This window comes from Ahaetulla prasina, chromosome 2, assembly GCF_028640845.1.
Source record: "Ahaetulla prasina isolate Xishuangbanna chromosome 2, ASM2864084v1, whole genome shotgun sequence".
Classification (NCBI taxonomy): Eukaryota; Metazoa; Chordata; class Lepidosauria; order Squamata; family Colubridae; genus Ahaetulla; species Ahaetulla prasina.
The window spans coordinates 180,574,828-180,602,731 of NC_080540.1; the positions used below are offsets into that span (position 1 = coordinate 180,574,828).

Consider the following 27,904-nt stretch of genomic DNA (forward strand, 5'->3'; position numbering starts at 1 on the left):
AGGCCATGATTGCAAATTGTTCTCTGTGAGCAAAATTTACTGCTGGCCAAAACATAAGAGTGAAAGATCACTTTCAGAGTAAAAAATCATAGAACAAAGGGGGAAATACTGTTGCAGCATATATGCAAGCTGTAATCTACAGTCATTCATTCCCTAACTGGGATGCTCTTTCTGAAATTCCTCAGTCAAGGATATATTCCCACTTGTTTAATTTATCTCTAGAATTAATACTTCGTATTTTCGAAGTGTCATATCTCCAAGTCATGTCTGAGGTTGCAAAATTCCAGGCCAAGACATTCTGGTGATTGCTAAGTAGCCAAAAGGATTTTCAGCTAGTGATGATACATATCAGGAACATGAAAAGATAAACTTGGGCAAATTGGGCACTTTTCCAGCACAATATTTTTGAATTGTCATATATACTTTTCACAGAGCTGAGCCACAAATGAGTATTAGCAGGAGGTGCAGTGACATTTGAAAAACAATTGCATATTAACCCATCATTTGCATTAAATTATGACTCCCAGTAGTCCTTGATTAATAACTGTTCAGTTAAGATGGTTCAAAGTTATGACAGTCTCAAAAGTGATTTATGACATGTCCTCAAAGTTACGACTGCCACACCACCTCCAAAGTCACCTAATCGCAAATCAGGCACTTAGCAATTGGCTCACATTTACCTGTTGCAATATCCTGCAGTCATGTGATTGTAATTTGTGACTTTCCCAGCTAGTTTGATAGGTTTCCAGCAAACAACCTCAACTCAGGAAGTTGGATTTGCTTAAAGACAGCAGTAAAAATAGTTGTAAAATCAGGTCTGGTCACATGACTTGCTTAATGACTGCATTTCTCAGTGACTGAAATTCTGGACCCAATTGTGATCTTAAGCCAGGGACTACCTGTATTGCCCATGTCAGGGGGAAGGGAATGCCTTGTATTAGAGGACCCTTCATACTTCTTTCCCTTTCAACTCAAAATAAAAAGCATCTTGTAGGCTTCAGTCTTTTGTTCTATACAGTCCTTTGTTTTTTTAAAATCCCTCTATAATACCAACTCAAGACTTAAACAAAGTAATTAATCCAGCCTATCATGATGGGGTGGAGATGGGAGGCAGGGGAGGAGACCAAATCCTGAAGAAAATTATTCTTTAGGGTTCTCATTCCAAATACCTTCTCAGATCCTGCAAAAATTTTAGACCAAATTATCTAAATGGATTTAATGATAAATAATCTGCCGGGGGTTCCAGCCATTGGTGCAAGAAGCTGGAAAATCTACTTTTATAATGCACCTCTCCCATATGCTGATACTGAAGATGGAAGCCATTTTAAAACTTTACATATATGGAATTTCAAGATCATCAGAAGCCAAACCACAATTCGGTCTATGGAACCTCACTGAGAAATAGCCTGCCCCTGGCTCACATCAAATATCTGTTCCCACTGCCCTGGCAACATTCAAACCTTCTGAGATCTGTTTTTGGAAACATACACATTTGCATCAGAGACTTTAAAACAAAAAAGCATTTTATTCAACAAAAATGCACAAATGCCTGCTCAAACTATAAAAACACAGGAAGCTCTTAATTCATGACCATTACCAGGCTTTTACAACAGCTATATTGTGAACAAACATCAGCTTCAAAAAACCCTATAGACAGAGAGAGAAAGACAGACACCACCCAGCAGACACAGGGGGATGTTTTGTTATCATTTATTTGTGAAGTTAAAAACGAGCGGTAAAAAGTAAAAATTTGAGCATATAATTGTTTGTTCCAATTTCCTCTTGAACAGACAAAAACACGATCAGTCCCAGCAGTGGAGAAAATGAAGGGCAGGGATGGGGTTGTCTGAAACACCAACACCTTTGTCCGAGGAATGTTCCAACTCTAACTAAAAAGCAGAGTGACTCTTCCTTGTAAAGTTTATTTTTAAAACAAAACAGAAAAGAAAAAGAAGTGTTACCCTGAAAACTGAGGTGCGTGTCAGGCAGGATGGGGTCTGGTGGAGGCGGTTTTAGTCGGCTATCTTCTACGGCTGCTGGCTCAACATTAGGTTTGGAGATCTGGATTTATTTTAAGAGAGATGTGAAGGCGGCATGGCCAAGATTCCCAGAAGAAACCCAGCAATCAGAGCAACAGGCCAGTGCCCTTCCCACCCTGCCACTTCCTGCAGTGGCAGCAGCAGCCACCACCTCTCTCTCCAAAACAAAAGGTTCTCGGAGATGGGGAGGGTCACATTCAGCTCACTGAGCCTGTGGAAAGGAGAAAACACGAAGGAGTCCGTCACTGAGAAAGGAAATAAGAGAAAGTGTTTATCCCGTGGTTTCAGGTAGGGAACCTCATTTGCTAAAGCTCAGAGCACCCTTGAACATTACTGTTTTTCCAGGTACAGTAATACAACAGAGAACTAGAAACAGTAGACAATAAAACAGGCAATATATGCTTAATATACATGCAGTTCTGTCTTTCTAGCCTATTTCTAGCTCATCATTTGGTCTCACCCCAAATGTCACCACCATTCCATTTAGCAAGCAGCTCAATAGCATGGAAACAAAATGAAACTGGTGTCCGATAGAACTTCCTGTTCATCACCCGTCCACTGTTTATTAGGAAGTTTGTGGAATGCTTCAGTTCTCTTGTATTTTATAGAGCCTCTTCCCCTGGCCAGCGTCTCTCATCCTGAAGAAATGCCATGCAGAAAATGAGTAAGAAAAGGCCTTTCCACTTTAAAGTTTTGCTCATCTGCCAGTGACTTTCATAGAACACAAAGTAACAATTGGAAGGGATCCTGGAGGTCTTCTAACCCTGTTTGAGCAGCAGACCCGATACCATTCCAAGCAAACGGTTGTCCAATCTCTTCTTGAAAACCTCCACCAATGGAGAACCCACAACTTCTGGTGGCAAGCCGTTACACTGATTAATTGTTTTCACTGTCAGAAAATTGCTTTTTAATTCTAGGTTCGATCCTCCATCTGATATTTCTTGTTCTGCATTCTGGTGCTTTGGAGAATCGGTCGGCCTCCTCTGTGACAGCTATCATGTCACCCTTAGTCCTTCTCTTTGCTAGACTAGATATACCTAGTTCCCACAACTGTTCCTCGTACAGCTTAGCCTCCAGATTGTTCTTTGTTGCTCTTCTCTGAACTCTTTCTAAAGTCCCAATATCTTTTTTTTGTACCATGATGACCAGAACTGGATGCAGTATCCAAGTGTGCAGTATAAAGCAGCATTTTCACATCACTTGATTTTGATACTATCCCTCTATTGATGAATCTGCTTTTTTGGCAGTTGCAGCACATTGCTGGCTGCACTTCACCCAAAATGCCCCCTGCAACAAGCAGGAACCTCACAGAGCCACAAAAACCTAAAAAACCAACTTTCACACTTTACACACACACAACACAACACAACTGACTCACACACACACAAAATGCCACATACAGCTTTGTGAGATTTTGTTTGTGTAGTTAGAGCGAAATACTACAGAAACACACCAAATCTCAGAAAGCTGCACAAATATTTTATTTTATTATTTTATTTTATTTATATTTTTTAGATCAGGGGTTTCCAACCTTAGTAACTTTAAGGTTTGTGGACTTCAATTCCCAGAATTCCTCAGCCAGCAAAGCAGGCAGATTGAGTTGCTTACTGAGCAAGGATTGCAGGCAGGCAGAGTCAGTTGCTAGCTGATGCAACTGATGTAAAGCATGGCTTTGCCAGTCCGAAAGGAGCAGTAATCAGGTAAGTGAGGAGAGGGGATTGGGTGGGCCAGAGGAAAAAAAGATTTTAAAAGGCTCCTCTGAGGATCCCAGCTGAAGTTGCTTAATTACAGCCCAGAAGCTCTTAACTCAGTTGGGATCGCCAGAGGAGCCTTTTAAAACCTTTCGTTTTAACCACCGCTTTGGCCAAAGAGGTTGTTAAAAAAACAACCTTTTAAAGGGTTCTGATGATCCTTGCTCAGCCGCGCAATCATCAGAGGGTTTTTTTTTTACTTTTAAAAGCCTTTTTTTGGCGGAAGAAAATATGCTTTTAAAAGTAAAAAAGAAAACAAACCTCTGATGATCAGGGAACCAATTTGGGGACGTGGCCAGCCAGCCATTACTACCGTTCTCCGAATGCCAGCAGGTTTTTACTACCGGCTCTCCAGAACCGGAGCGAACCGGGAGCAACCCACCACTGCATTGAACCAGACACCACCTGTGAATTTGGGGTTGTTGTTTTTTTGCTTAAGTGTAAGACTTTTTCTCATCATGGAATTGCATTTTGTTGGATAGGACCAAAAAAGACACAGTTTGAAAATTAATGAGTAGTTACGATCGGCCTCTCCTCTCCCTTTCTCTCCCTCAGCCTTGCCCCACAGAACCCTATCCTATCCTATCCCCCTTCTCTCCTTCAGCCTTGCCCCATAGAAGCCTCCCCTATCCTATTCCCTGGTTGCTGCTGTGAAAGTAAAACCAAAAGTGAAACTCCTCGCCTCTGCTTGTGTTTTGCATTTGGAACAGATTTCAGGTTGGGAGGGGGAGTAGAACTCCTTAGCATCAGAGGGCTGTTTGGAAAGTTAAACAGCATTTGCTGTGTGAGGAAGAAGGAGACTGGCTGTGGATTAGGTCAAGTGTTCTGTATTAAAGCTGCTTCCGGCTGTGAAAGTAAAACTGAAAGTGAAACTCTTCTCCTCTGCTTGTATTTTGCATTTGGAACAGATTTCTTTTCAGGTGGGGAGGGGGAGTAAAACTCCTTAGCATCAGAGCGTGTTAATCATAATATAGGAAATACTTATGCTCTAATGATCATTTTGAAAAATCCTTTCTTAGTGAGCACCTAGAAGCCAAGAGGAACATACGTGACAAATTTCAAGTTTGAGGGTTTACGGTTCTGGAGATAGATAGATTGATTCCTTTCTCCTATTTCCCCCATAAGAACAACCCTATGAGGTGGGTTGGACTGAGTGACCAACCCAAAGTCACATAGCAGGCTTTCATTCCGAAGGTGTGATTAGATGTCTACTGGCTTCTAGCCTGGAGCCTTAATCACTAGGCCAAACTGGCTCCTTCTCAGTAATCTCACCCATGAGAAAATGTTAGAAATGATGCATACAGTCATTCTTTTTCTGGTGCAATCTATACTGGCAACTTAGTCTGGTGGCAAGAATGTTACTGTCTCAATGTGAGCTCTGGTGATACCTTTATTTAAGTTTATATATCTGTCCTTCTTGTCAATGGATGGCTGCTGGTGCTAATAAATAGAAAACTGGGTGCCTTATATCACAGGAAGCAAGAGTGCCCAAATACTTAATATTTTTAAGCTAAACTTAAAAGTATATGCATAACAAACCCCCAGATGGCAGAGAATACATCACAGGAATCGGTTGCTAAGTCAAGCCCCTTCTTCACTCACCTGCTGTCCCTGCTGTGTGGGGGGTGGCACTGGTCCGCCAGCACCAGGTGTCTGTCCATAATAGGCAGCTTGTTGTCTGTAGTATTCTGCCCACGCTGCGCTATAGTCTGGTTGAGGTCCTGGTGGTGCTGCTGGCCCTGCACCGGTCGCTACTTGAGCTGCGTTCAAAAAGAAAAGAGTCTCTCTAGTCTATCCCATCCATGCCTATTCAGACGTGCACACAACCCACCACTTTGATTCAGTGCATTTTACTCCTGTATAAGAATGCACAAAGCAACAGAAAACCTTTGGCATTCCAAAGCCGATCCAGTTTGCCTTGGAAAGCCTGTGCTATTTTAGCTCACCTTGCTTCTTATAATACTCCTCCCAGGCTTTTGTGTAGTCCTGCTGGGGAGGAGCTCCGGGCTGCTGTGGCTGCTGGCCTGTAGGATAACAAAGAGCAACAACAGGACTTGGTTGCACCTGAAGCATTTTGACCAGCCGAAAGACATATTCCCTTACAGAATCCAGAACTTTAAAAGGAGGGGCCTCAATTACCAATGACATTATTTACCAGCAGTCAGCCAAAACTGATAGGTGTGAGAACCAAACAGTAAAGGCTGAAGACTTGAATAATTTTGTTTTGTGTTCAGCATTTTTTTTAAATAATGCAAGACAGCTATATTTTATCATACTTTTGGAACTATAGGAGAGATGCTCATCATTTATAACTCATATAAGCAGAAGTTTTCACATGCAATCATCCGCTGCCCAGCTTAAGACAAAAAATATTGGGGAATCATCAGGCAAGACAGAATTACCCTGAAAGATATTCCAACAAATATGGACTAAATAATAAATATGTGGGAATAAAATCAATTATGATGCTCAATTAAAAAGAAAACACATGGTCAAGATACCCAGTTATTAGAAAAAAATTATTTTGCTTTGTTTTGTAATGTGTACTTTATCAAAACTTTGCTTGCTTGGAAACAGGGCCTTGAAGTTTAAGGCAACGCGTAAATTAATTCAGTTCTTTCAGCTTAAACCCAAAGCACCCAATATCCAGAATACCGATAAAGAAAATGAAAAGATTAATAGGTAGAGAAAAGAGCTGAAATGTTCTGAATCAAGTCGTCATCTAACCCTAGCAATCATCCCGTTAATGCCCTTTTCCAGTAAAAGAGAAGAAGCACCTGTAGAGTTACCTAGCTTTTTGTAGTACTCCTCCCATGCTTTCGTATAGTCTGACTGTCCGGTGGGGGGCGGCTGGGGGGGCTCTCCTTGCACCGGTGGTGCAGTGGGAGCTGGGGGGGCTCCTGGAACTGGGCCAGGAGGCTGCTGGTAGTAGTGCGAATAATATGCTGCCCAGGCAGCATTGGGGTCTGCTGCTGCTGCTGCTTTACCTGGAATCAGAAGACAGTCTGAATACAAGCCTGGCCATTTTGGAATCCACAACTATAATTTGTAATCCACTTCGATGAGAACTAACAGTAAAGTTTGTTTTTTAAAAAAACCAGCTACAAATTCTAACAAATACTTACTTGGATCATGAGGAGCTGGAGGTTGCCACTGTGGGTAGGCATTTCCCCAGCCTTGAGGTGGATATTGAGGTGGTGGTGGTCCCCCAGGGCTGAAAGAAGAGGGGGGAGAAATTGGCATAATTGATCAAATGTAAGGATGTACAATAGGGATTTCTAAGTAGCAAATGGCCCAAGAAGTTACCCTAGAGAAATAGTACTACTGCTTGGAGAAACTGGACAGCTCTCCTTCCTGCCCTATATAGCACAGGATTTCAAGCCAACTACCCTTGCTGAAGAAGCTGCTAGACTGTCATTAATCCAATTTGCTATCCTGGATTAAAATAAATTGCCAGTGGCCAAGAGAGAGACAATTTGGTGTAGTGGTGAAGTTTCTAGGCTACAGACTGAGAGTTCTAGTCCTCCCTTAGTCATGAAAGCTGACTGGGGGACTCTGGATCAATCCCTCTGCCTCAGCCCAATTCTCTTCCCTTTGTAAGGAAAATAGGCAGAAGCATTGCGCACCCCACCTTGAATTTTACAAAATAAAGTTAGGATAGAAATCTAGCAATATATAAACATTAAAGATAAGTAAGTTTCTGGAAGGAAGCTGGGAAGTTACTTTTTGAGAACTTTTAACTTGCAATAGCTACAATCAAGCTATTAACAACAGACCATGACAAAAAAGCCATATGAAATGGCAGTTTGTTTTTATGTTTCCACATCAATGGTTCTTTCTATTTCTGTCTAGAATAAGTCATGGCCAGAATGGCCACAATCAGCCAAAAGCCAAATCCCTTTTGAAAACTTTTGTACAGATAACAAGCAATAAAATTAGGATGCACAGCATAAACCATGTTTTTCCCCTCAACAGCATTATTACAAAACTCTTTGGATGCAATTCTTTTTTCTCCATTCACGTAATCCTTGAAAAACCCCTCAAACAGGGGAATGGCTTTTCATGAAAGAAAGTTTTGTCAAAAGGGGCTTCTTGGTTCAGCTCAGCACAGATACTTTTCTAGGTTCCGAGGTCAGCAACTTGGCTGCAGCTAAAAGACTCCCCAAATAGAAGGAAGTGGTACTTACTGAGGGGGTGCACTGGGTGGTCCTTGATTGAACGGCCCAGGATTGAAGGGACCCATGGGGGCTGGTCCAGGAGGCCCACCAGGCCCAGGCCCTGGCCCAACTGGGCAGAGGGGACCCTAAGAAAGAAACATGTAATCTGTCAGTGAGAATTACCATATCAAACCTGGACATTTCTTGTGCAACTAAAGGTGGGTAGTTACCTCAATCTTCTCCTCAATCAGTTGTTTGGCATGATCAATCTGCTGAGGTGAGCCACGAATAATGAATAATTTGAAATTGGGATCTCCATTGGGTGGTAGCTGCCGAGATATTTCTACAAAGGCTCCTGTCTGCTGGTTTATGGCCTTTACATTTTCCCCACCTAAAAAATGAAGAAAAGGTAGCAACAGAATGCTTGATGCACACCTGCTCGGGACTACTAAAGAAAACAGGGGATGCTCACCTCTGCCAATGACCAGACCACATTTGTGCGTCGGTATAGAGAAGGTCATCTCTCCTCCTGGAGGCCCCCAGTTGCCCTGCCCTCTGCCCCTACCTCTGCCTCCAGGAGGCATTCCCGAACCTGGAGGACCTGGTGGGCCACTCTACAAGACAAGAAGACAAGAACTTGAATGACGTGGGGAAAGCAGAATAAAATATTGCACCAGAAGGGTTTCCAGAAGGGAGAACTCTCTCACTATGTTGTCATAGTAGTAGTGATGTTATTTTCCTGAATGAAATCAGCAGTGCTCAAACTGCCCTGAAAGGCAGCTTGATATTTCTCCTGCAGTGTGTTCTGCAAAAAGATTTTGAGCACATTCTAGGACAAGGTCGGATAGTGACACATGTTCTATGGACTGCATGGTGTTACCTAGAACTTGGTGGAACCCCCAATGCTCTTTCCTAAACTACTCTGGCAATGCCGGCCTTTAGTTTAAAGTAGGGTTCACTTAAAATAATAACAATACAAATGATGAAAATAAGCAGGTATGCGCACATAGCTTGAGACAAGGCAGCCCCTTAGAATATTCCATTAGAACACTTTGCACGGGAACGTCGCAACAGGAAAATTTTTTTGATCTATACAACAAAAGTTTGTAAAAACATTTGAAAATATAGGAATTTGGAATAAGTTTCTGCTTTCTGCCCTGATCCCCACCGCAGTACTGCTTAATCTGAAGACTTTAAAAAACAAAACAATTACAACTGGCAACCCAGCAATCACAACACTCAGAATATCCAAAAACCTGTCTTCTAAAAGCAGAGGAAAACCAAGATGCTTTCTCTCAAAATCACAATCAAATCTACAGATCAATACTTTGTTTTGAGCTCAAAACAGTGGTTTTAAATCAGAATGCTTTGCATTATCTTGGCAATAATAAATTTCATCTTTTGATACAATTTCAGTAATGATAACAGTAAGTTCATTTGGGCTTCCATTTGAAAGAATATAATTCTATTTATATTTGTAACAACACAACTCCACCCACTTTTCAGGTAAGCCTTACTGACAGCAAGTTTCCTAAACTGATCCAATAAATTTCCACTAAAGAAATGTTGCTCAATCTTGTTCTATGGTGCACTGATAGTTTGTGCAACAACAAAAGCTGCTTGGTATGCAGAATCAAATGTAAATGCAATGGGGTAGAAATTCTAAACCAGAGAAAAATGAAAATCCTTGAAGGAATTATGTTTGAAAATCTGATGAGGTATACCTTTCTCAGTTATATACAACAGAATTAAAATATAATGGAAAAAAGTGTTAATAACAAAGTTCAAATTAAATTCCAGAGGGTATCAAATGTACTATTAAAGTTCTGATTATGTTCCCTAAGATGTTTTAGTATCTCCTTAGTCAAATGTGAGTGAAAATATCTTAACATTGTTTTTTAAACTTATAAAGCCATCCGTTTCACTGAGTTGACTGTAGGTGGAGCATAAAACTTAAAACCAAACCCCCTCCGTAATATTAAGTTATATACAGGCAGCCCTCTACTTATGACCACAACTGAGTCCAAAATTTCTGTTCCTAAGTGACAGTTGTAGAGTTTTGCTCCCTTTTATGATCTTTCTTGTCACAATTGCTAAGTGAATCATTGCAGTTGTTAAGTTAGTAATAAGCCTTCCTATTGACTTTGCTTGTCAGAAGGTTGCAGAAGTTGATATGATTCCAAGATACTGCAACCATCATAAATATGAGCCAGTTGTCAAGTGTCCAAATTTGATCGCATGATAATGAGATGCTGCAATGGTTGTAAGTGTGGAAAATGGTCTTAAGTTACTTTTTTCAGTGCCATTATAACTTTGAATGGCCACTACACAGAAGGCTATAAGTTGAGGACACCTGTATATAACTTACTTATTTTAAACAATATATAAGTTATAGTTTTTTTAAAAAAAATAACAATTTATATAGCAATCTACAAAAACTATAATACAGTTGCTTAATTAATTCTTTTTATTCTTTAGTTTCCAAGATTAGACCAGCTCAACTAAATTTCAGCACTCTCATGGATGAGATAAACCCCCAAGGAAGGTCGTACCCGAAGACTCTGGAGAAGGTCATTGATAATCCTGGCAGCATGTTCACATCTATCAGGCGGGCCCATGATATGGGCAATTTTTTCAGGACCAGTCCCATCATCTGAAATGACAGCCAGAATAAGTTCTACAGTCAACTGGAGTTTAAAATTAGGACCCTTGTCTGTGAACTGGTGTGTGTGTGTGTGTGTGTGTGTGTGTGTGTGTGTGTGTATACATTAAACAGCATTCACATTCAACAGCAATCCATCCAATTAACGATTTCCTCCTCAGCAGCAAAAAGGCCCTGATTTTATGGGAGAACATGTATAGTATACATAAACACACACACACACACACACACACACACACACACACACACACACACACACGAAGAAAAGTAGATATGGGATGTATACAGTTCCAGGCAAGGAAAACTCCAAAATTCAAAAGACCCAATCTAAGGCAGTGGAACTACAACAAACTTGATAGGTCTAGGTTTTTATAGGGGAACTTGCCAAGTTTTAGCCACAACTGCCTGAAAAACCTGGATTGTGCCAAGTTGGAACAAAGAATAAAATGTCTACAGATTTTCAGTTACCTAAAATGTTTCTTAGAGATTTTGCCTTAGATCACAACTCAGAAAACTGCACCCCCCAATTTCAGAAAAGAGAGCCAGGGAAAATAATTTCACACAAAGGAACAAAAGCAAATTTGAATTAGCTACAATAATGATAACCAAATAAGAATTTGTGTTGAAGAAGGGTGGACAGAAAAGGCACACAAGCATAAGCCTGACATTTTACCCTGCGATATGAGTACAGGCTCTGAAGGTGACAGAGATTTGGGTTCTCACCTTGCTTGAACTGGATTCGAACTCCAGCATCATTCTGTATTTTCTTAATCATCTCTCCACTCCGCCCAATGACCACACCAACAGAATGCCGGGGGACTGGGACCTAAGGAAATGAATAAACATCTTATTTTATTTACTAGATCTATATGTTGCTAAATCTTCTCAGATATATAATAAAATTCAATTTTAAAAAATAAAGTTTGTGCGTATGTGGGTATACACAAACACACACACACTGTTCTATATATATATAAAATGAACTAGTGATGCTTTTTATATACAAAAAGTACATAGAACATTATCCAATGAAAGTAATAAACACAACTGATGACCTATCAATCACCAAATACCCTCAGGGAGAGCTCTGTATCCACCAGCTTCCAAAATGGAAGTTTCACTTCTAAGGGAGCTGTTCCAAAGTATAAATCCCACAATAAAAAAACCCAGTAAATAATGAAATAGAGAGATTAATGCCCAAATGAAACTGTTTTTTCCATTACCACAGCAAAGTACCAATAATGTTCTCACATCTATTCCTCCACCAATCCTTGAACCATATTCATTCCGATCACCAAAGCCTCCCTGGTCTCTCTCTCGTAAGATGTCCATAACCATTTCACAGGCTTGCTGCAAAGAAAACTCAGCATTAATTTTGGAATGATTTGAAACATACCATAGAACATTTCACCTAAGAAATGCTAGAATTTCCAATGAAGAAAGCCTTTCTCTGAGTGTTATCAGGGAAGCTGAGCAATTCCAGATCACTGGTAGAGTACAGCTGTAGATAATACCGGCAGAAGATTTTTCAGTGATCTTATGAATTTGAGAAACAAGGAATAGGAAGGAACAAACTGGAGGGCAAGGACAGAGGTTTAGGCTTGAACAAACCAGGGAGTGCTTTTAAGAGGTGAGATAAACTTTATGGAAAAGGAAGGGGTGATAGGTCAATGCAGTCCAGTGCAGACCAAGATCCAATCTCTGAACTCTCCACTGAAAAAGGAATGTGACCATTTCCTCGGAACAGGGAGAAGGATCCAGTCAAAGTCTTTAATAAGTCATCATCAACAGGAAGAGAAGCTACTTATCTGGCCCAGGATAAAGCCATATATTCATAGGAAGGGAATCAAGACAGCATTCAAATTCAGAGAGCAACTGAATGTATGAGTGTATAGTGTGAAAATCAAAATACAAGAAAATTGCAATGGTCAAAGAAGAAACAACTTGAACTTTAATTGAAAAAATAAATTTAAGAAGTAAAACGGTAAATTTTAATGTTGTTTTAACCCTTCTTTTGCCTGGGCTTTTAGTCATGTTTTATTATATGATGATGTTTATAAACTGCAGTCACTTAGATAAGATCTAAGTAATAAGAAATAAGTGTAATAAGTTTTTTAAGTTATTGTTTTATGTGTATATTGTTGTCGTTTTTTATCTTGGCTGTAAACCGCCCTGAGTCCCTCGGGAGAAGGGCGGTATAAAAATTCAATAAATAAATAAATAAATAAACAAACAAACAAATAAATAAGATGTGTGGTGTACAAATTTTATAAATAAGTAAATATTATCATGTAATTCAGCAGAACTGGAATGAAAACATTTGAGTAAACTAACCTAATACTGTAAAGCATTAACTTTTTTTACAACTGTTACTGAGTCCTGCTCTGCTAAATGTGCCTCCTATAAACTCAAGCTAATGTATTAATAAAGATGGAAGTTCTCTGGCTTTTATCAGACTGTACTTTTAAAAAAAGTTAACCTGTAAAAAAACAACTCCAATTCTTAGTAGCAATTTTGTTGTATAGGAAGGAGGCTAATTTCAATTGCCAGCTAGAAAAGCTCTTGGCTCTGTTGCAAACAGATTGAACCATGGAGAAGCTCTGAAAAGAGGATTCTGCCTTTGATCACTGCTATGATGCCTGCAGTGATCTGCCAATAGGAGATCCCTGTCTTTTTAGAGGGTGATAAGTAGGGGAAAAAAACCTGATTTGCTCTTGAAAGGCTCAAAACTGGAGGGCAAACTACTCATTCCTGCTACTAAAATACATCTTAATGAAATGGAATTAAAACAAAAAAGTTGTCATATTTTGAGAAAGTAAAACAAAGATGTTTATGAACCAAAGACCTTTCCTCTTCAGTGCACTTTCTGGCTAGAGAGCCATAGCTTTCCATTATATCTGAACTGAATCATCATACTTTTCTAAATCAAATATAATCAAAAACTAACTGGTAGTGTTGAATTGTAGTCTTTTAATCAAAAAGAATAGTGATACAGGGAACTACTGAAAATCCATCACAGTAAAGGGAAAATCAAATTACTTTCAACCCCATCCAAATGCAAAATGATGAAATCAGTAAGCAAAACAGACAAAGAGTCGGCCTTACCTGCACTTTGTATGGGTCACCAATTATTCGAAGAGGCTTGTCTACATTTGTGTTTTGTGAACCGTCCTGAATTAGAATCATTTTCACTCCAGCCCGCTCCTACATTAACAAGAAATCAAAAGGGTTGCATTACTATCAAAAATTCCTGTACACTCTTCATCCTTATATGTAACTTAAACCAAGCCAATAGTAGAAGGGGAAGAAGAGGAGAAAATGATTTTGATGGTGATATGGATGATCGTAATACTTCAAGCTCACCTGTAACTGTTTAATGGTCTCTCCTCCTTTGCCGATCACCAGGCCTGCTTTCCCAGCTGGGATCATGATTTCCTGTACTGTACCATTCTGTCCGTTGGCATTATCATGGAACTGACCGGGTGGCCCACCACGCCCTCGAGACACAATATCATCAAGCATCATCTTTGCCTTTCTACAAAGAGGAGAAAGAGTCAACTCCGAATGATGGCAAGTTACAGGATTCTCAACATTTCTTCTCTGATGACAAAATTTGAAATGGAATTCCCAGCAATACTTTCAAGCCTGAAAAGTCTACAAATCAACATGTTCCATGTTTGTTCCACAGCTTCCTGCATAATGGTTAATAGAATTTATTCCAGTTGCAAACACAATCACTTTATTTTTGCAATCTTTTCTATTTTTGAATTTACATACTGCATTTATTTCAGTTTTATCTGTGCTTCTTTAGCAAATACAGATGTGTTATAACTGTAATATTCAATGAAGACTTTAGTCGCATGCTAGCCTAGCAAAACATTTGTGTTAAGTAAAATGCTTCTCTATATGCAAGATGAAAGTCAGCAGCCACTTGTGCCTTTTAGGTACTGCATGACCAAATTATTATTGTGTCTTCGTCCTGAAAGGCAACCATCTTAATTAAAAACCCAGCATCTATATACAAAACAAATTCCTGAATTGTTAAAAAAGCAAGAGGAAACTTGGTCAGTTCAAATAGAATTTGGCATAACTCTTCCCCCCCCACCCCACAAACAGCATGAAACAAACCCAACTTTAGCAATAAAAGTGATGCCTCTGATCTTCCTGAAAACATTGACAAAGACTAAAACTACTCACTGCACAGATTCTGGTGATCCTGTCAGAGAGACACTCCGTTCTGGTAGGCCTCCGCTGTCTGTAAGGGAAAGAAATGCCATCAGAAGACAGTTGTCAACTTCTTTCTATATCAATACATTTTCCCAAAGAATTTGAGCCTTCCACCAATCATGTATCATCAAAAGGAGCTAGAATGGTTGGATAGGTCTACAAAACACAGCTTGCACTCTCTACAAACAGGGTTCTGGATGTACTTGACTGTTTGGTGTTAAAAGGAAACAGCAATCAGACAGAAAATGTAGGATTCTTAACAGCTGAAAAAAATCTACTGCATAATTACAGGCAGTTCAGAGGTGACACAAGACCAGACTTCTGTGAATTTGATTGGGTGAAAGGAATAGAAGACATAGTGGTTCCCATTTTACGTATGCATCAACATGACAGCCAACCTACATAAAAGTCAACTTTACAAGTGATCCAAAAACAGAACGGTATTTAAGGCTGTATTAAGTCAATCCTTAATAAAAAGAAAAAAGCTTTTTAGCTGTGTAAGAATGCTGCAAGTGTGTTTCCATTTTGACAATATTTTTCTCCATGGATTTATACAGCATGGTAAGCCATAACGTAACTGATTAGATTTTGGTTTAGCAATGATGTGGAAACAGATATCATGGTTCATTATCATGATTTGTAAACTATGATTTAAGACTTAGCATGTGTGAATATTCCAAATGGCTTAGGCAACCAACTATGATTGAGCAAACCATAAATTAGCCCAAGGCAAGACAATTTCTATGGCTCCAAAGACTCAAGTGATCCTTGAGAAATAAAAATAGGCTTATCACAATTAACCATGACCTCCAAAACCCATTCCCACATCTGTGATGGGGCTCCTCCTATTTTGGAGACCTCAGTTCCTTTTCTCCAAATGTTAAGTACAACTTTCTGCCATCCAAAGATGTCCTGCTCCTAGTACTATGTAAATATGTTATCATTAAGAGTATCAGTGTACCAGTTATATTACTAACATGGAATTTCCTGCTGTCTTCCATTGAAGGATTGCCCAGCTTTCCAGCCCAGACAAGACTGGCCAACGCTTTCTCAATCTTTCAAACAAGGACATCCCACACCTTCTGAACATTGTCTTTGTAGGTCCCTGAAACTGCACCAATTATGCTTAGTTAGGTGTAATTTCCCAGTTATCTGAAGCTCTCCCATGACACAAAAAACCCCCACATTATCTGGCCCTACTGATTATATTTGTTTTCTGATCCAAACTCATGGCTGAGTTCCAGTCAGAGATACTATTGCTCTACCCATAACACTCCTCTAGTACTCCAAAGGAAAACTACACAACTATGGCCTCAATCCAGTGAATGATTGCTCACTATAGCCTCAGCTAACAACAGCTATACTTGTTACATCTCTCCATCTTCAAGTATAGGCTTAGAAAGGAACAAATGTATGCTTGTGTTACATTATGTTTAACCATATAGTGACTAATTCTCTATGCGGTTTAGCAAAAAGGGCAAATGCTAAGAAACAAGCTTTTGAGTTGTCTCAAAACCCAGATGAAAATATTGTATTTTCTCATGAAAATCAAAGAGACAATAGAATGACTGTTTAATGATACTACTCAAAAGTTCAAGAACAAACTAACAGTTCATTGTGTTTTTTACAACTTATATCGCCATTTATTAGAACTGCAATGCTTTCAATTTGATTTCCCAAAATTGCTTTGAAGTGGGAATAGTGAGAGAATGTAAACATTGAACCATTTCTGCTATTTTTCAAAGCAACTATATCTTTTCTCAGAATAACACAATAGCTGTATAATTCTGGGAAAAACCACAATGAATTTAAATAGTAGCAGGCAAGTGCTGCTGTTTCTGGTCTTAAATGAGCACTGAGAGTACTAACAAAATATTTTAAGAAAAACCAGCTAGAATTCAATTATCAGAAAACCGAATGGCATTTGCCAAAAAGCCCAAGAAGCATTCCTGGAAGACAGATGGTCACAAGATTGAACAGGTGTCCTGTTTCAAATATCTAAGAGTACTCCTTCATTCTGCCAACAGAAAGAAGCTCCACAGAGACCACAATTCTGAAAATGCAGAGAAGGTGCTTCTACCATCCTCAAATCCCTCAAGACAAGAGGTGGACACTATACTCCCTGCAATAAACAAATTATTGAAAGCCAAAGTGAATAGTGCAACTTTTTTATGGTACCCAGCTGGGCCCCTTTCCAATTTTTCACCATTAGGACTTGCTTAATCCAAATGGCTAAGAATGACTCTTCAAATCCAAAAATGTGTCTCTAACACTATCCTGAGACTGGAGACAGGCCTCATGAAAGTGGAGGCTAGTGTGGGTAATTAACTATTGGCTCAAACTCTAACCCCCTGCCATGTCTCATTAACTATGAGGGATGACTTTCAGTTCACATGGAAAAAAGATAGTGACAACTAAAATCTCACCCTTAGCCTTCTCTCCAGGTCTTCTACTCAGCATGGGACAAGATCAGGCTAAAGCATCCATTAATCAACAGGTAGCAACTGGATCTAGCTAGGCTTCCAACCTTTATTGCCAGTGAATCCAAGAGCTACTCTGCCTGCCCTTTGACATACTTAACTAACCTTAAAGAATCTAACCACTGGAGGGCTGTCATGAAGGCTGATACAGGAAGATTCTCTATTCAGAGACACAATGCTTGTGACTCCACACAGAATGTAGTGTTACAGAAATATTTCCATTAGCCTCATCTCTCCGTTTTTGCATCAAAATCCATAGAACAATTTTCTATCTCCCAAAAGCTCTCAGATACCAACCCTGCTACAATATATAATGTTGCCAGACTCTGCATAGCAATGCTTAACATCTACCACAAACTAGTTTTAATGAACATCTAATTTTTTATTCGAGAATGCTCTGTATTGAGATAGATTTACTTTGCCGCACATTACACTTTATGCTCTCCTATGCCCATCTAATGCTTCTTTCCCGCCTTTTAGATGTTTGCTCTTTAAATATTTTTTAGCCTTTTGATATACTTTCTATGCTTTTTAATTGACCCCTCCTTACACTGTTTTTGACACTAAAATTTGATTTATTTGCATGATGCTGCTGGTTAATTATGTGCACGACTGTACATGCCACAGATTTTTGAAACAAGTCTTCAGAAATGATCAGTGTTCATGACTGATTTGAAATGTTATTATCATGAACGAGACTTAGAGGAAACACTTTCTGTGTGTTCCATAAACCCTGCAGCTGCAAATCCTTCTTTGATTGACTGGGAATGAGGCACCAACAAAGCTAAAGGATAAGATGGGATTAATCTCTCTGCACTTGTGGCTCTATACCAGAAGTGGTAACCAAATCCACCTCATACTCTGCTCTACAATTTCACGCCTACCTGGTGAGATCTGTACTTTGCATCCAGAGTCCTGCTGTATTTTGTTAATCTGCTCTCCACCTCTTCCTATGACTGTAAAGCAAGGAGAATAATGCTGAGAAAATCTTGAGATAAAAGTAGAAATCTTATCTTCTAGCAGGTACGTTTAAATATAACACTTTTTCATCCTTCCTCAAAAGGGATAGGAAAGAGCTTTCGGATATATTGGAAAAGCAGAAACAGAAAATCTTCAGCAGAAACAGACAAACCCAGTGTAAATATATTTCTATTTTAAGTATATAACTTTCTCTCTGTGCAAACTGCATTAGCGCAGTTAAGCTTAAGACTGCACTGTGTGCATGAAAAAGTAGTTGAATGGAGTAACTTCAAGATTCCTTCAATTCACCATTTACAGAAGGAATAATGGAGGATAAGTGATTCTCCTAAATGCCCAATTCAAACAATAATATTGAAATAAAGGTCTCGGAACCAACAGAAAAAAGATAAATTACAATAACCAAAAAAGTACCTCAGCACCCATTCAGACAATCTCTAGCTTTCAGAGCGTGAATGCCAGGCCAATTTAAAGCTAGGGCTTTTGAACAAATTGCCTACTGCAAATCAATTCTCCCTTGCTTAGTTAAAACTCAACTTCAGGCAGTGTTTTGCAGCCACCATTCCTTCTGGCAAAAGGGAACTATAATCACTCACAGAAAGTTGATGAATCCAAAGCCAAAGCCACAAGCAATCCAACAAGGAATTCTGAATGCCTGTTGCACTCCTAGCCTGAGTGTCCAAGTGAATCTGTATTGTTGATTGACAGCAATCCCCCCCCACCATTCCTGCTAGGATGGGAAATGCTTACATGACGTCTACCTCAAGATCTCCTTAGAATCCAGCCCTCACCATTTAATGAATGTAAAACTTGCTGAGACTTTGTAGAACAGAATACCCACCCGGCATTGCTGGAGCAATCTTCCACATAGCTCTGAGCAGCATACAAAGAAACGCAAATGCCTGTCATCTCTCAAAAAAAACCCCACACAAATAGGGCTACAAAGAAACAAACCTGCCTGAGCCTTCCCTGTAGGAAGCTCAGCCAACTGGCATCGAGAAGCCAAAGCAGCACTGGTTAGTAAAGGTGAAGTAGCAGTCTTTCAACTATGGCAACAGCAGGTTTCTCTGCTCCCTGTCTAATACTCACTGAGTCCCACCATGCCATCAGGTACTCTGTACTCTTCAGTCACTGTAGACCTGCAAGGAAAACGGTCAGCAGCTTAAAGTAAGGAGTGGGAGAGTTATAGAAATGGATCTGGGGTTCACCAGCATCCATCAAGAAACAAAAAAAGGAGAGTTTTCCTCCTCCCAAAAGAGCAGAAAGGAAGGTGGCTGAACAATTAAGCACCGCTTTGTGGAAATCACCATGTGATTTTCCTGCACTGCCTGGCAGGACTCATGAGCAACTAAGTGGCCCAGAGACCACTCCAGCAGCATTTGCAAACAAGGATCTTCAGACAAGTTTCAGAAACAAAAGCTATGAAACTGAAGCTACACAAAGACTTGTAATACTCAGTCATGGCCAAAGAGCACAACGCTTCACTACCTAACAAGGCATCCATGTGCCGGGAATTCACATCTCTCGCTAATTTGGATGCTGATCTCCACCTAACAAAACAGCCTTCTCTCTTTAGGGCAGGGAAATGCTACTCCCTCAGAGGTAATCTGAACCCACAATCTCAACCCTGAATATTGGTTTAAGCATTCCAGCTCCAATACTGGTGGAGAAAGAAAAAAAGGCCCATAACTAAGTTACCTTGAGGGAGGATGGATCGGTCCAAGCTGAGGCGGTGGAGGCATGGCTGAAAAGGAAAGGAAGAGTCTGATTATAAAGTCACATTCTAAAAAGAAATATGTAAGCCAGTCAAATGGAAACTCTAAGATATTATAATATGACTTTGTATGTAATTAATACATTCCCTAGTAATTAAAAAAAATACATTGTACTTACGTTCTGGCTGGGGAGCCATTTTTTTGCTTTCTGGCTGATCTATTAAAAAACAAAAACAAAGAAAAGAAAATGGATATAGATTAGGATAATCTCCTTTCTATTCTGCTATTCAGAATGAAGCGTCAAGACTGCAGCTAAAAGAAAGTCCATTCTGGAGGCTGTAGCATTCACATGACAGTGGACGATAGCATTCACATGACTTATCAACCAGAGAAAGGGAAATGGACAGAAGTGAACCTTCATCAGTCCAGGTGTTTCAGGAGATGAGGCTGGAAGGGGATGCCCCTGCTCAAAAACCCAGTCCTTAATGCGATTTATGTTTTTTTCTTATGCCTGAGAAAACAGACTACTGTATCAACAAGAATAAAGCATTCCTATGTAGGCTGTCGTAAGGAGCCAACAAACCCACTTTGGCAGGTTGAAGTGGTAAGTCTTGGCTCAGAACATGCCCTTGCACAGAGAAGCATCAGTTTCCCTGCACCTTTTCCATTTGGAATATCTATTATGTGTGGATGTGTGGTGATGCGATGGTCGCAAGTGTGAGAGCAAGTTGTAAATGATGTTTTCTGAGGCCAACATTATCTTTGAATGGTCTTAAGTTGAGGACTAGTTGTATTTGTCTAGCTACCCTACATCCATTTTTATGGAATCTTTGCCTAAATCTGGTGCACAATTTATAAGGATATCCAGGCATCATTTTAACTGTGTCTCTCGTGGCATGTAAAGCTGAATAACTGTTTAAAGGAAGGGATCAGGCAACCTTGTTTAATGACACTAGTCCAGTGACCATTTGAATTTATAATGACAATGAACAAGTGGTACATACAGCTGGTTTTTGTACTTAAATTAATTGCAATGTCCCCAAAGTCATGATTTCCTTTTGCAACTCTCTTTAATAGCTTCTAAAAACAGAGTCAATGGAAGAGCTGGCAGGAGGTTGCAAATGGCAACTGCATGAATTTCTTGTTTAATGACCCTCAATGATATTTGCTTAATGGCAGAAGTGCTGGCATTTCTGTCGCTAAGGATGTGGTCACCCAACTTCACGCTGTATGACTGCATCACTTAAAGACAGCAATTCTCATCCCAATTACTGTTATTAACTTAGGATTGCATTTATTTAATTTCGCAGCTACCCAACTTCAATAGACATTGCCCTTGACTTGGATCTACTCAGAGTAGGCACACAGTACCTCCATCTTCTAGTTGTCTCTTCTGACCACCAAATCCAAAATCAGGTGTAGTGTTATTCACAGTTGTGGCTGAATCACCCCCAATTTTTGCTGCTATCTAAAAGTAAAATTGACACTATGATTACAACAGAATAAGCTGTAAGCAACATAAAGAATTAAAAATAAAACTGTTAAAACAAAAGTGTTTGAAACACAAGAAACTTCAAGTAATTAAAAATATATCCCAAACCTATTTAATGAATAAAATACAAAGAGTCTTAAACAAATTAAACTGAAAAAACCTGACACAATTCAAACTTTTAATTCGTACTGTAAAGTATGTAGTTTACATAGCTCTGCTAATACAGTTAGAAATTTAACTATGCAACAACATTTTATACATTGACTCGCATCAGGCATTCTTAGTTGCTAGGCCAGGCCCCTCTCAGTTTTTCTTCTCTCCACTTATTTGACCCTGCAGCAAGGAAGGTTTGCTACAGACACCCTCTTGTCTGTCCCCAGAATTTCCCTTCCCAATTTTGGTCAGTTGCAGCTATCTTCTTTTTGGCTTTAACACTGCTGCACAGAAACTAAAGAAGTCAAAAAGAAGACAAAGTCCAGCATCAACTGCAACAGCAGTTGAAGAAAAGATCAGTAAATTGTACTGTATTGGCCGAGTGAATGGCCTGAGTCCATCCAACACTGCAGCCATATTTTTTGAAAGAGAAAAGTTGCTTCCAAGGAACAGATTAAAAGGAATCCCTGGTTGAGAATATTGTGGGGTTTTGTTGAGCTAGGCAGCTGAAATTCAGAATGGCAGAAAAAACGAACGAACAAACAAAAGGAATAACTTTTCAGATAGAAGGAAAAGGAATAGTGAAAAATCAGACTGGGAACAGGGAAGTTCATAAAACAGACTGTGGATGTAAAACTCTTGACACTTTTACAGTACAGTATGGCATTTTATTGTACACTATAAGAAACATCAAGGCATTTGTTTGGCCAACTATAGGAACAGACTGCATGATTAAAATTAAGCAGGTTCCTAGAAAAGAGCTCTTGAGATGTTCCTGCTTCTTTTTTCATGTTTTATTGAAGTGATTACAATAAATGTACATAATACCCACTATGGAAGTTTACTATAGATTTTTGGCTCTCAGCTATTCTGGGATGGGTATTTTTTTCTTTTTTCTTTTGGCCAAAATGATTCTACTTGAAATAGATGAGAATTAACTCAACAGTAACCGTACTAGCTCCAATGACTTCATGGGTATGTATGTGTGCTATAATTATTCCAATCCTGAAAAACAATAAATAGTTGCTTTGATATGCACCTCCTAAACAATGAAATTCTAACTTTCTATCAACATAATATATATTTAGATTATGGGAGGAAAAATGCTTTTTTTTAACCATACATGATTACAGAATCTTCAGAAATTATTTAAATTAAATTTATTGCACATTGCGGGGTATTCTTCTTGGGAAGGTATACTAGATTTTGATACTTTAAATCAGGGATCCCTACCCCATGGACCAGCATCGGTCTAAAGCATGCCAGAAACCAGTCCACGCAAACAAGTGAAGCCCCATTTAAGGGATGCAGGCAGCATGCAAAATCAAGCCCCCTCTAGTCCATGAGAAAACTTCTCCCCACGAAACCAGTCCCTGGTGCCCAAAAGGCTGGGGGCCACTGCTTTAAATGTCAAATTTGGAAATGACTATTGGTTCAATATCCCTGACTTGTCTCATTTCTCCCACTATAATCTTAAAAATAGTAGTAAGGCCAAAATAAAGACTATGGTGAATTCTTAATTAAGAAAGGCTATCTTAATGAAAAAAGTAAACTGAGCAAAGGATACCTAGAGGGCAAAGTCTGAAATAAGGAAGTTGGCAAGGTACTTTAAAGGACAAAGAAGAAATAGGTTGCACTGATTTTGTACCTTAGCAGTAACCATTAAGAATGAAACTGGTAAGGCATACACAGACAGAAAAGGAAAAAGTGGTAGCAGGAATGCAAATTCTGAAAAATAATGAACAATTTCTTCAAGAAAGGAATTATAAAAAACTAAACCCTATATTTCATAAAGATTATCAGATAATTCTAGAATGGTTGTAATGGTATATTCCAAACCAATGTCCAAATGGGTAAGCATTAATTGAACACATTTGATTAGCATCTACATTGATGAAAACATCTATTATAAATGCCTTTTTACATTGCCATAAGCAATATTGCACAACCAACTAGTTTGCCATTAATTTCAATGTTTTCCTGAAATTCAGCTAAGTCAAGATATAATCAACATCTAGTTGCAGATCTCTAAAACACAGGTCATTTCCTTTTTACTTAAGAAAATCCAACTTCAAATAATTTAGATGCTTTAGGTTTTATTCTGCACCTTACTTTTTTTAAAAGAAAGACATTCAAATGATTACATTTTGGTTTTTTTGCCAATATCCAACCAAAACTTTGTGGTGAGATGAGTAGCAGAGAAATTAATTAAACAAACAAACAAACAAACAAACAAACAAACAAACAAACAGATGACTGATTCCATTTTTACTGTTCTGTGACTTGTTCTAGCAATAGTTAAATAAATTAAATTTATATCTGGGCTTAATCAGTGAAGAGCTTTTTTTTTAAAAAAAATGTAATCTCATTAATTGTACTATGATCCTGGAATAAAGTACTTCTACCCTTTTTAAGAAAACAATGCATTGGGCACGATAACTTATTTGGTATAAAATGCCCCCATTCCTAAGAATTTTGAAAGTTTGCAGATCAATTCAGAAAATCAACCAGTTTGGTAAACAGTAATCAGTTGCTATTCACTTAAATTTATTGGCAATCATTTTTCTATTGAAATATAAAGTCATATAATTTATGTAAGTCCGTAAGCAACAGTGACTGACAAAACTTCACAGATGATCTCAAGCTAATTTTTCTCCCTCTGGCTAATATTTCTTCAATAGGCTGTAATGATCATGAGCTATCCCCTCATATTCTGTATTTCCTGAATAACAACCAAGGGCCTTTGACCAATTCTATAGAAGCCCTATTCCAATGTCTGGAGCTGCTGGGGACAGGATGGGATGAAATGGGCTCCAATGAAACACTAGCAAGACTAAGTGGCTGTGGGTATTGGAAATTTCCCGAGACAAGGTTATTCCATTTTTAGTTCTGGATAGAGTTGCATTACCCAAGACAAACCCAATATGCAGTCTGAGTCCCCCTACTCTTTGAAGCGCAGATAGATGATAGTATGGCTAGGAAAGCCTTTGCACACCTTCAGGTGGTATGCTAGTTACATCCATTCGTGGACCAGGAAGCCCTGCTCACTCCAACTCATGGCTCATGTTTAGATTAAATGCAATGTCTTCTACATGGGCTGCTTGTGAAGAGCATTCAGAAACAGACAGAATGGAGCTGCACAGGTAATAAATGATGTCAGATATACAGAAGATGTAATACCACTATTATGTGAGCTGCACTGGCTACCAGTATGATTCTAGATGCAAATGAAGGTGCTGGTTGTCACTTTTAAAACAGGCCTTTTCTGCAGTTGTCCCTGCTCTCTAGAATATCCCTCCCCCAGAAGGTAGCGCCAACTCTGTTGGCCTTTCATAAGGCTTTAAAACTTCGCTATATACCTAAGCCAGGGGCTCAGAATGTGGTACATATCCCATTTGGTTTTACTGTTAACTGATTAAATACATACAGCAGTCAAGAAAATTATTTTGGATGTTTTTATACTTTTGGAAGTGTAAGATGCACAGCCTCATTGGTTGACATGGGTTATTATTGAATGATAATATTCATTCAATATTGAATGAATGATAAGTCTTCAAATACTTCACAATGTCCCTCTCCTTCCTTCTTAGAACAAGCAGCACAGAAAACAATTTAATAACAATTTTCTCTAGGATGGTAATTTTGATTCAAAAGACATTGTACAGAAAGAGCCTCTTAATACAACAATAGGAAGAAACCTCAGCATACAAGTATTTCAAGAATGAAACTGGTTTTAAATAAATCAGTTTCCATAAAATCATTCTGTTGAACTATTCTATTTTCCTTAAAACATCAGCTTTCTTCCTTAGCCTTAAAAAGCTACAATTGATCTACAGATGCATCAGAACACAATAACAACATGTGGAGCCCTAAAGAAACAATATAAACTGAATTAGTTCAGGCTACACATGGATATTATCTTTCTCAATGTCCCACAAATAAGCTAAAACGTTTTGGGTAAATAACCTTTCCAATGCAATAAACAAGGCACAAATAATCAACACAGGGTCTTCCTGAGTATGCTAGCTTTTCAACTTGTAAGTATGTGTTAAGGAAAAAATAGATCAATGATAGAAATGTACAAACAAAAGACAATTACAAGAGCAACAACAGCAAGACTTACTCCTATCACTTATTCACAATCTTCAATCCTGCATATATTGGACCTGCACTGAGACATTACTCCTCCACCCTTCTTTCTTGAGGACAAGCTAGGAAATTCAGTGTTAGAAATATGGATTGCATAACTGTAATCTAGATTGCAAGTAGAATCATATTTTATTGTCCTGTGCAAAAAGCACATGATGCAAGGAGAGCATTAAGACATAATGGGCAATCTTGAAACTAAAAGAGTTCTCCCTACTAAAAAAAATAAATCCAAATAAATTTTCAATTCTTCTGCTTCCCAAATAGATAAAATTCATTTTCCAATGTCCTTCTAGTGCGCACATGGAATACATCAGCAGACATGTACTGTACTTAAATTACAATTCCAGGGTACAAGGTGGATATATTTAAAGGGTGATCCAAAACATTAAAAGTGAACCATGACATCTGGAAATGTTAAGAATGAGTCTCTAACCCATTAAAACAAGATAGCTTTCTGGTGCTTGTCCAATACCAAAATGCAGTTTAAAATATTGGTCTCTTCTGCCACGTGAAGCCATACTGCCCATAAGCACCCTCCATTTAGCCCAAGAAACCACCCTTCATGTAATAAAAGATCAGGAGGGGCTTGGCAGGCCACTCTGTTAGCTTTCGACTGGCAAATAAAAACAAAAAACATTAAGACGGTTACCTCCTCACTTTCAACTGAGAGAAACACAAACTTTTTTTTAAAGCAAGTCTATTTCCCGGCTTGGTTTTCCAGTCAGAACCGACCCACGTGCGCCGGGTTTCCACTTCCTTTAAAGTAACCTTCCCGCAGGAAGAAACTAACGGCTCGCCCAACGCTCTTTGCTTTCTGCCTCCTCCCCCCCCCTCCCCGCGGCGTGTTAGGTGGCACAGTCCAGAACTCTTGTCACCTCAAGAGTCGATTACCTCAGCCTAGGGCCGATCTCCAGCTTCCCTACAGCACCGGGCCTTCTCCAAGGCAGCCGCGGGGAGATGCAACGCTCCTCGCCCTCAACCGCCCTCCTCCTCACGCGATCGGTTTCCTCCACTTCCCATCCACCTCAGCTCCTCACCTGCCGGGCGCGCTGAACAGCATCGGCGAAAGCGTCCTTACGGATCCCGCCGGGTCCTGGACCCGCCGCTCCCCCAGCCTGTCCGGTAACGACAGCGTTGCCTCCTCCGGCTTGATTTGGAGGCCCGGCAGTTCCGGTTCCTCCACCCGCGCCCGGCGGCCCGGCGGAAGGTGGCGGAGGACCGCCGCTGCTATAGTCCGACATGGCGGCAGAGATAAACGCGGCGGCAACGAGGGCTCAACGCGGGAACCAGGCCGAATACTCTGCCCCCCTTCACACGCCCGCCCGCACTGCACGCCGGGATTCCAAGAGGCGGGACTTCGCGCCATTATCCCCGCCTCCTGTGAAAGCCAGTCATCCACGAGCTCAAGATGAGCGACAGTGTAGAAAAGCCACTGAATATAAAGAGAAGCAGGCGGCTTGGACGCCCGATCTATCAGAAGCAATGACAGGCGGGATCTACAGTTTGACTGTCAGAAGGCTACTCGAATTGTAAAGAGGAAGGCGGCGCTTTGCAGGATCTATACCAATTGGAAATTGAGAGAGGGGAAGTGAATGGTCCATGATGAACCTATCAGGGCAGGACGGCAGCTCAATCCCGAGTCTCCAATTGGAAAACTCGCGAATACGTCATTGCTATCATATGGAGACAACCAATCCGGCAGTTCCAGTCTATCTTGCGGTTGGTGAGGGAGGGGGGATTCCTCTCGCCGACTTTGAAGGTTGAAGGGCGGGATTAAAGTATGATTGATGGAAAAGCCGACCACTCCTACTCGGCAACTCTTAAAAGACTCCTCAACACCAACTGCGATGGGGTCGCTGGAGAACTGGAGCGCGCCTTTCGACTAACCACAGCGAGGAAAACGCGCAGCCAACCGCGTTCGAGCCCAGAGATGGGAACCATCGAGTGAAGGCAATGCACACTTCCGCTTTATTTTCGCGGAGGTCTAAACCTATTGGCCGAGAACTCAGGTGGGTGTGGCGTTTTGCGCTTGGCATGCGCTCTTCTGCCAGAGGCGTCCTAGAGGAGGGTCTCCAACCTTGGCAACTACTTTAAGCCTGGC

The 27,904-nt window shown here is 39.9% G+C and overlaps 1 protein-coding gene across 5 annotated transcripts; it reads right to left on the bottom strand.

The window, feature by feature from the left end:
* Positions 1 to 1,502: 1,502 nt before the first annotated feature.
* KHSRP (KH-type splicing regulatory protein) lies at positions 1,503 to 27,154 on the bottom strand. 5 transcript variants are annotated; one of them, XM_058173794.1, is made up of 20 exons: positions 26,841 to 27,153; positions 21,381 to 21,477; positions 20,188 to 20,226; positions 19,993 to 20,038; positions 19,384 to 19,433; positions 18,201 to 18,272; positions 14,807 to 14,864; positions 13,973 to 14,144; positions 13,715 to 13,813; positions 11,861 to 11,959; positions 11,333 to 11,435; positions 10,500 to 10,600; positions 8,420 to 8,561; positions 8,178 to 8,338; positions 7,978 to 8,093; positions 6,916 to 7,004; positions 6,580 to 6,777; positions 5,737 to 5,814; positions 5,393 to 5,550; positions 1,503 to 2,250 (listed from the first exon to the last, which is right to left on the bottom strand). In XM_058173794.1, the coding sequence occupies exons 1-20, from the start codon at positions 27,042 to 27,044 to the stop codon at positions 2,242 to 2,244; spliced, it is 2,091 nt and encodes a 696-aa protein (XP_058029777.1). In that variant the 5' UTR covers positions 27,045 to 27,153; the 3' UTR covers positions 1,503 to 2,241. The 5 variants fall into 5 exon arrangements, with proteins under 5 accessions (XP_058029777.1, XP_058029778.1, XP_058029776.1 ...); XM_058173795.1 differs by having other exon boundaries at positions 1,503 to 2,284; XM_058173793.1 differs by having other exon boundaries at positions 2,217 to 2,677.
* Between the last annotated feature and the right edge of the window lie 750 nt (positions 27,155 to 27,904).

Coding starts and splice junctions, on each gene's coding strand:
- KHSRP (XM_058173793.1), bottom strand. CDS start 27,044: ATGTCGGACTATAGCAGCGGCGGTCCTCCGCCACCTTCCGCCGGGCCG. Junction 14,865..18,200: donor CAAAGTACAGATCTCACCAG/GTAGGCGTGAAA, acceptor TTTCCCTTACAG/ACAGCGGAGGCCTACCAGAA. Junction 5,551..5,736: donor GGAGTATTATAAGAAGCAAG/GTGAGCTAAAAT, acceptor TTTTGAACGCAG/CTCAAGTAGCGACCGGTGCA.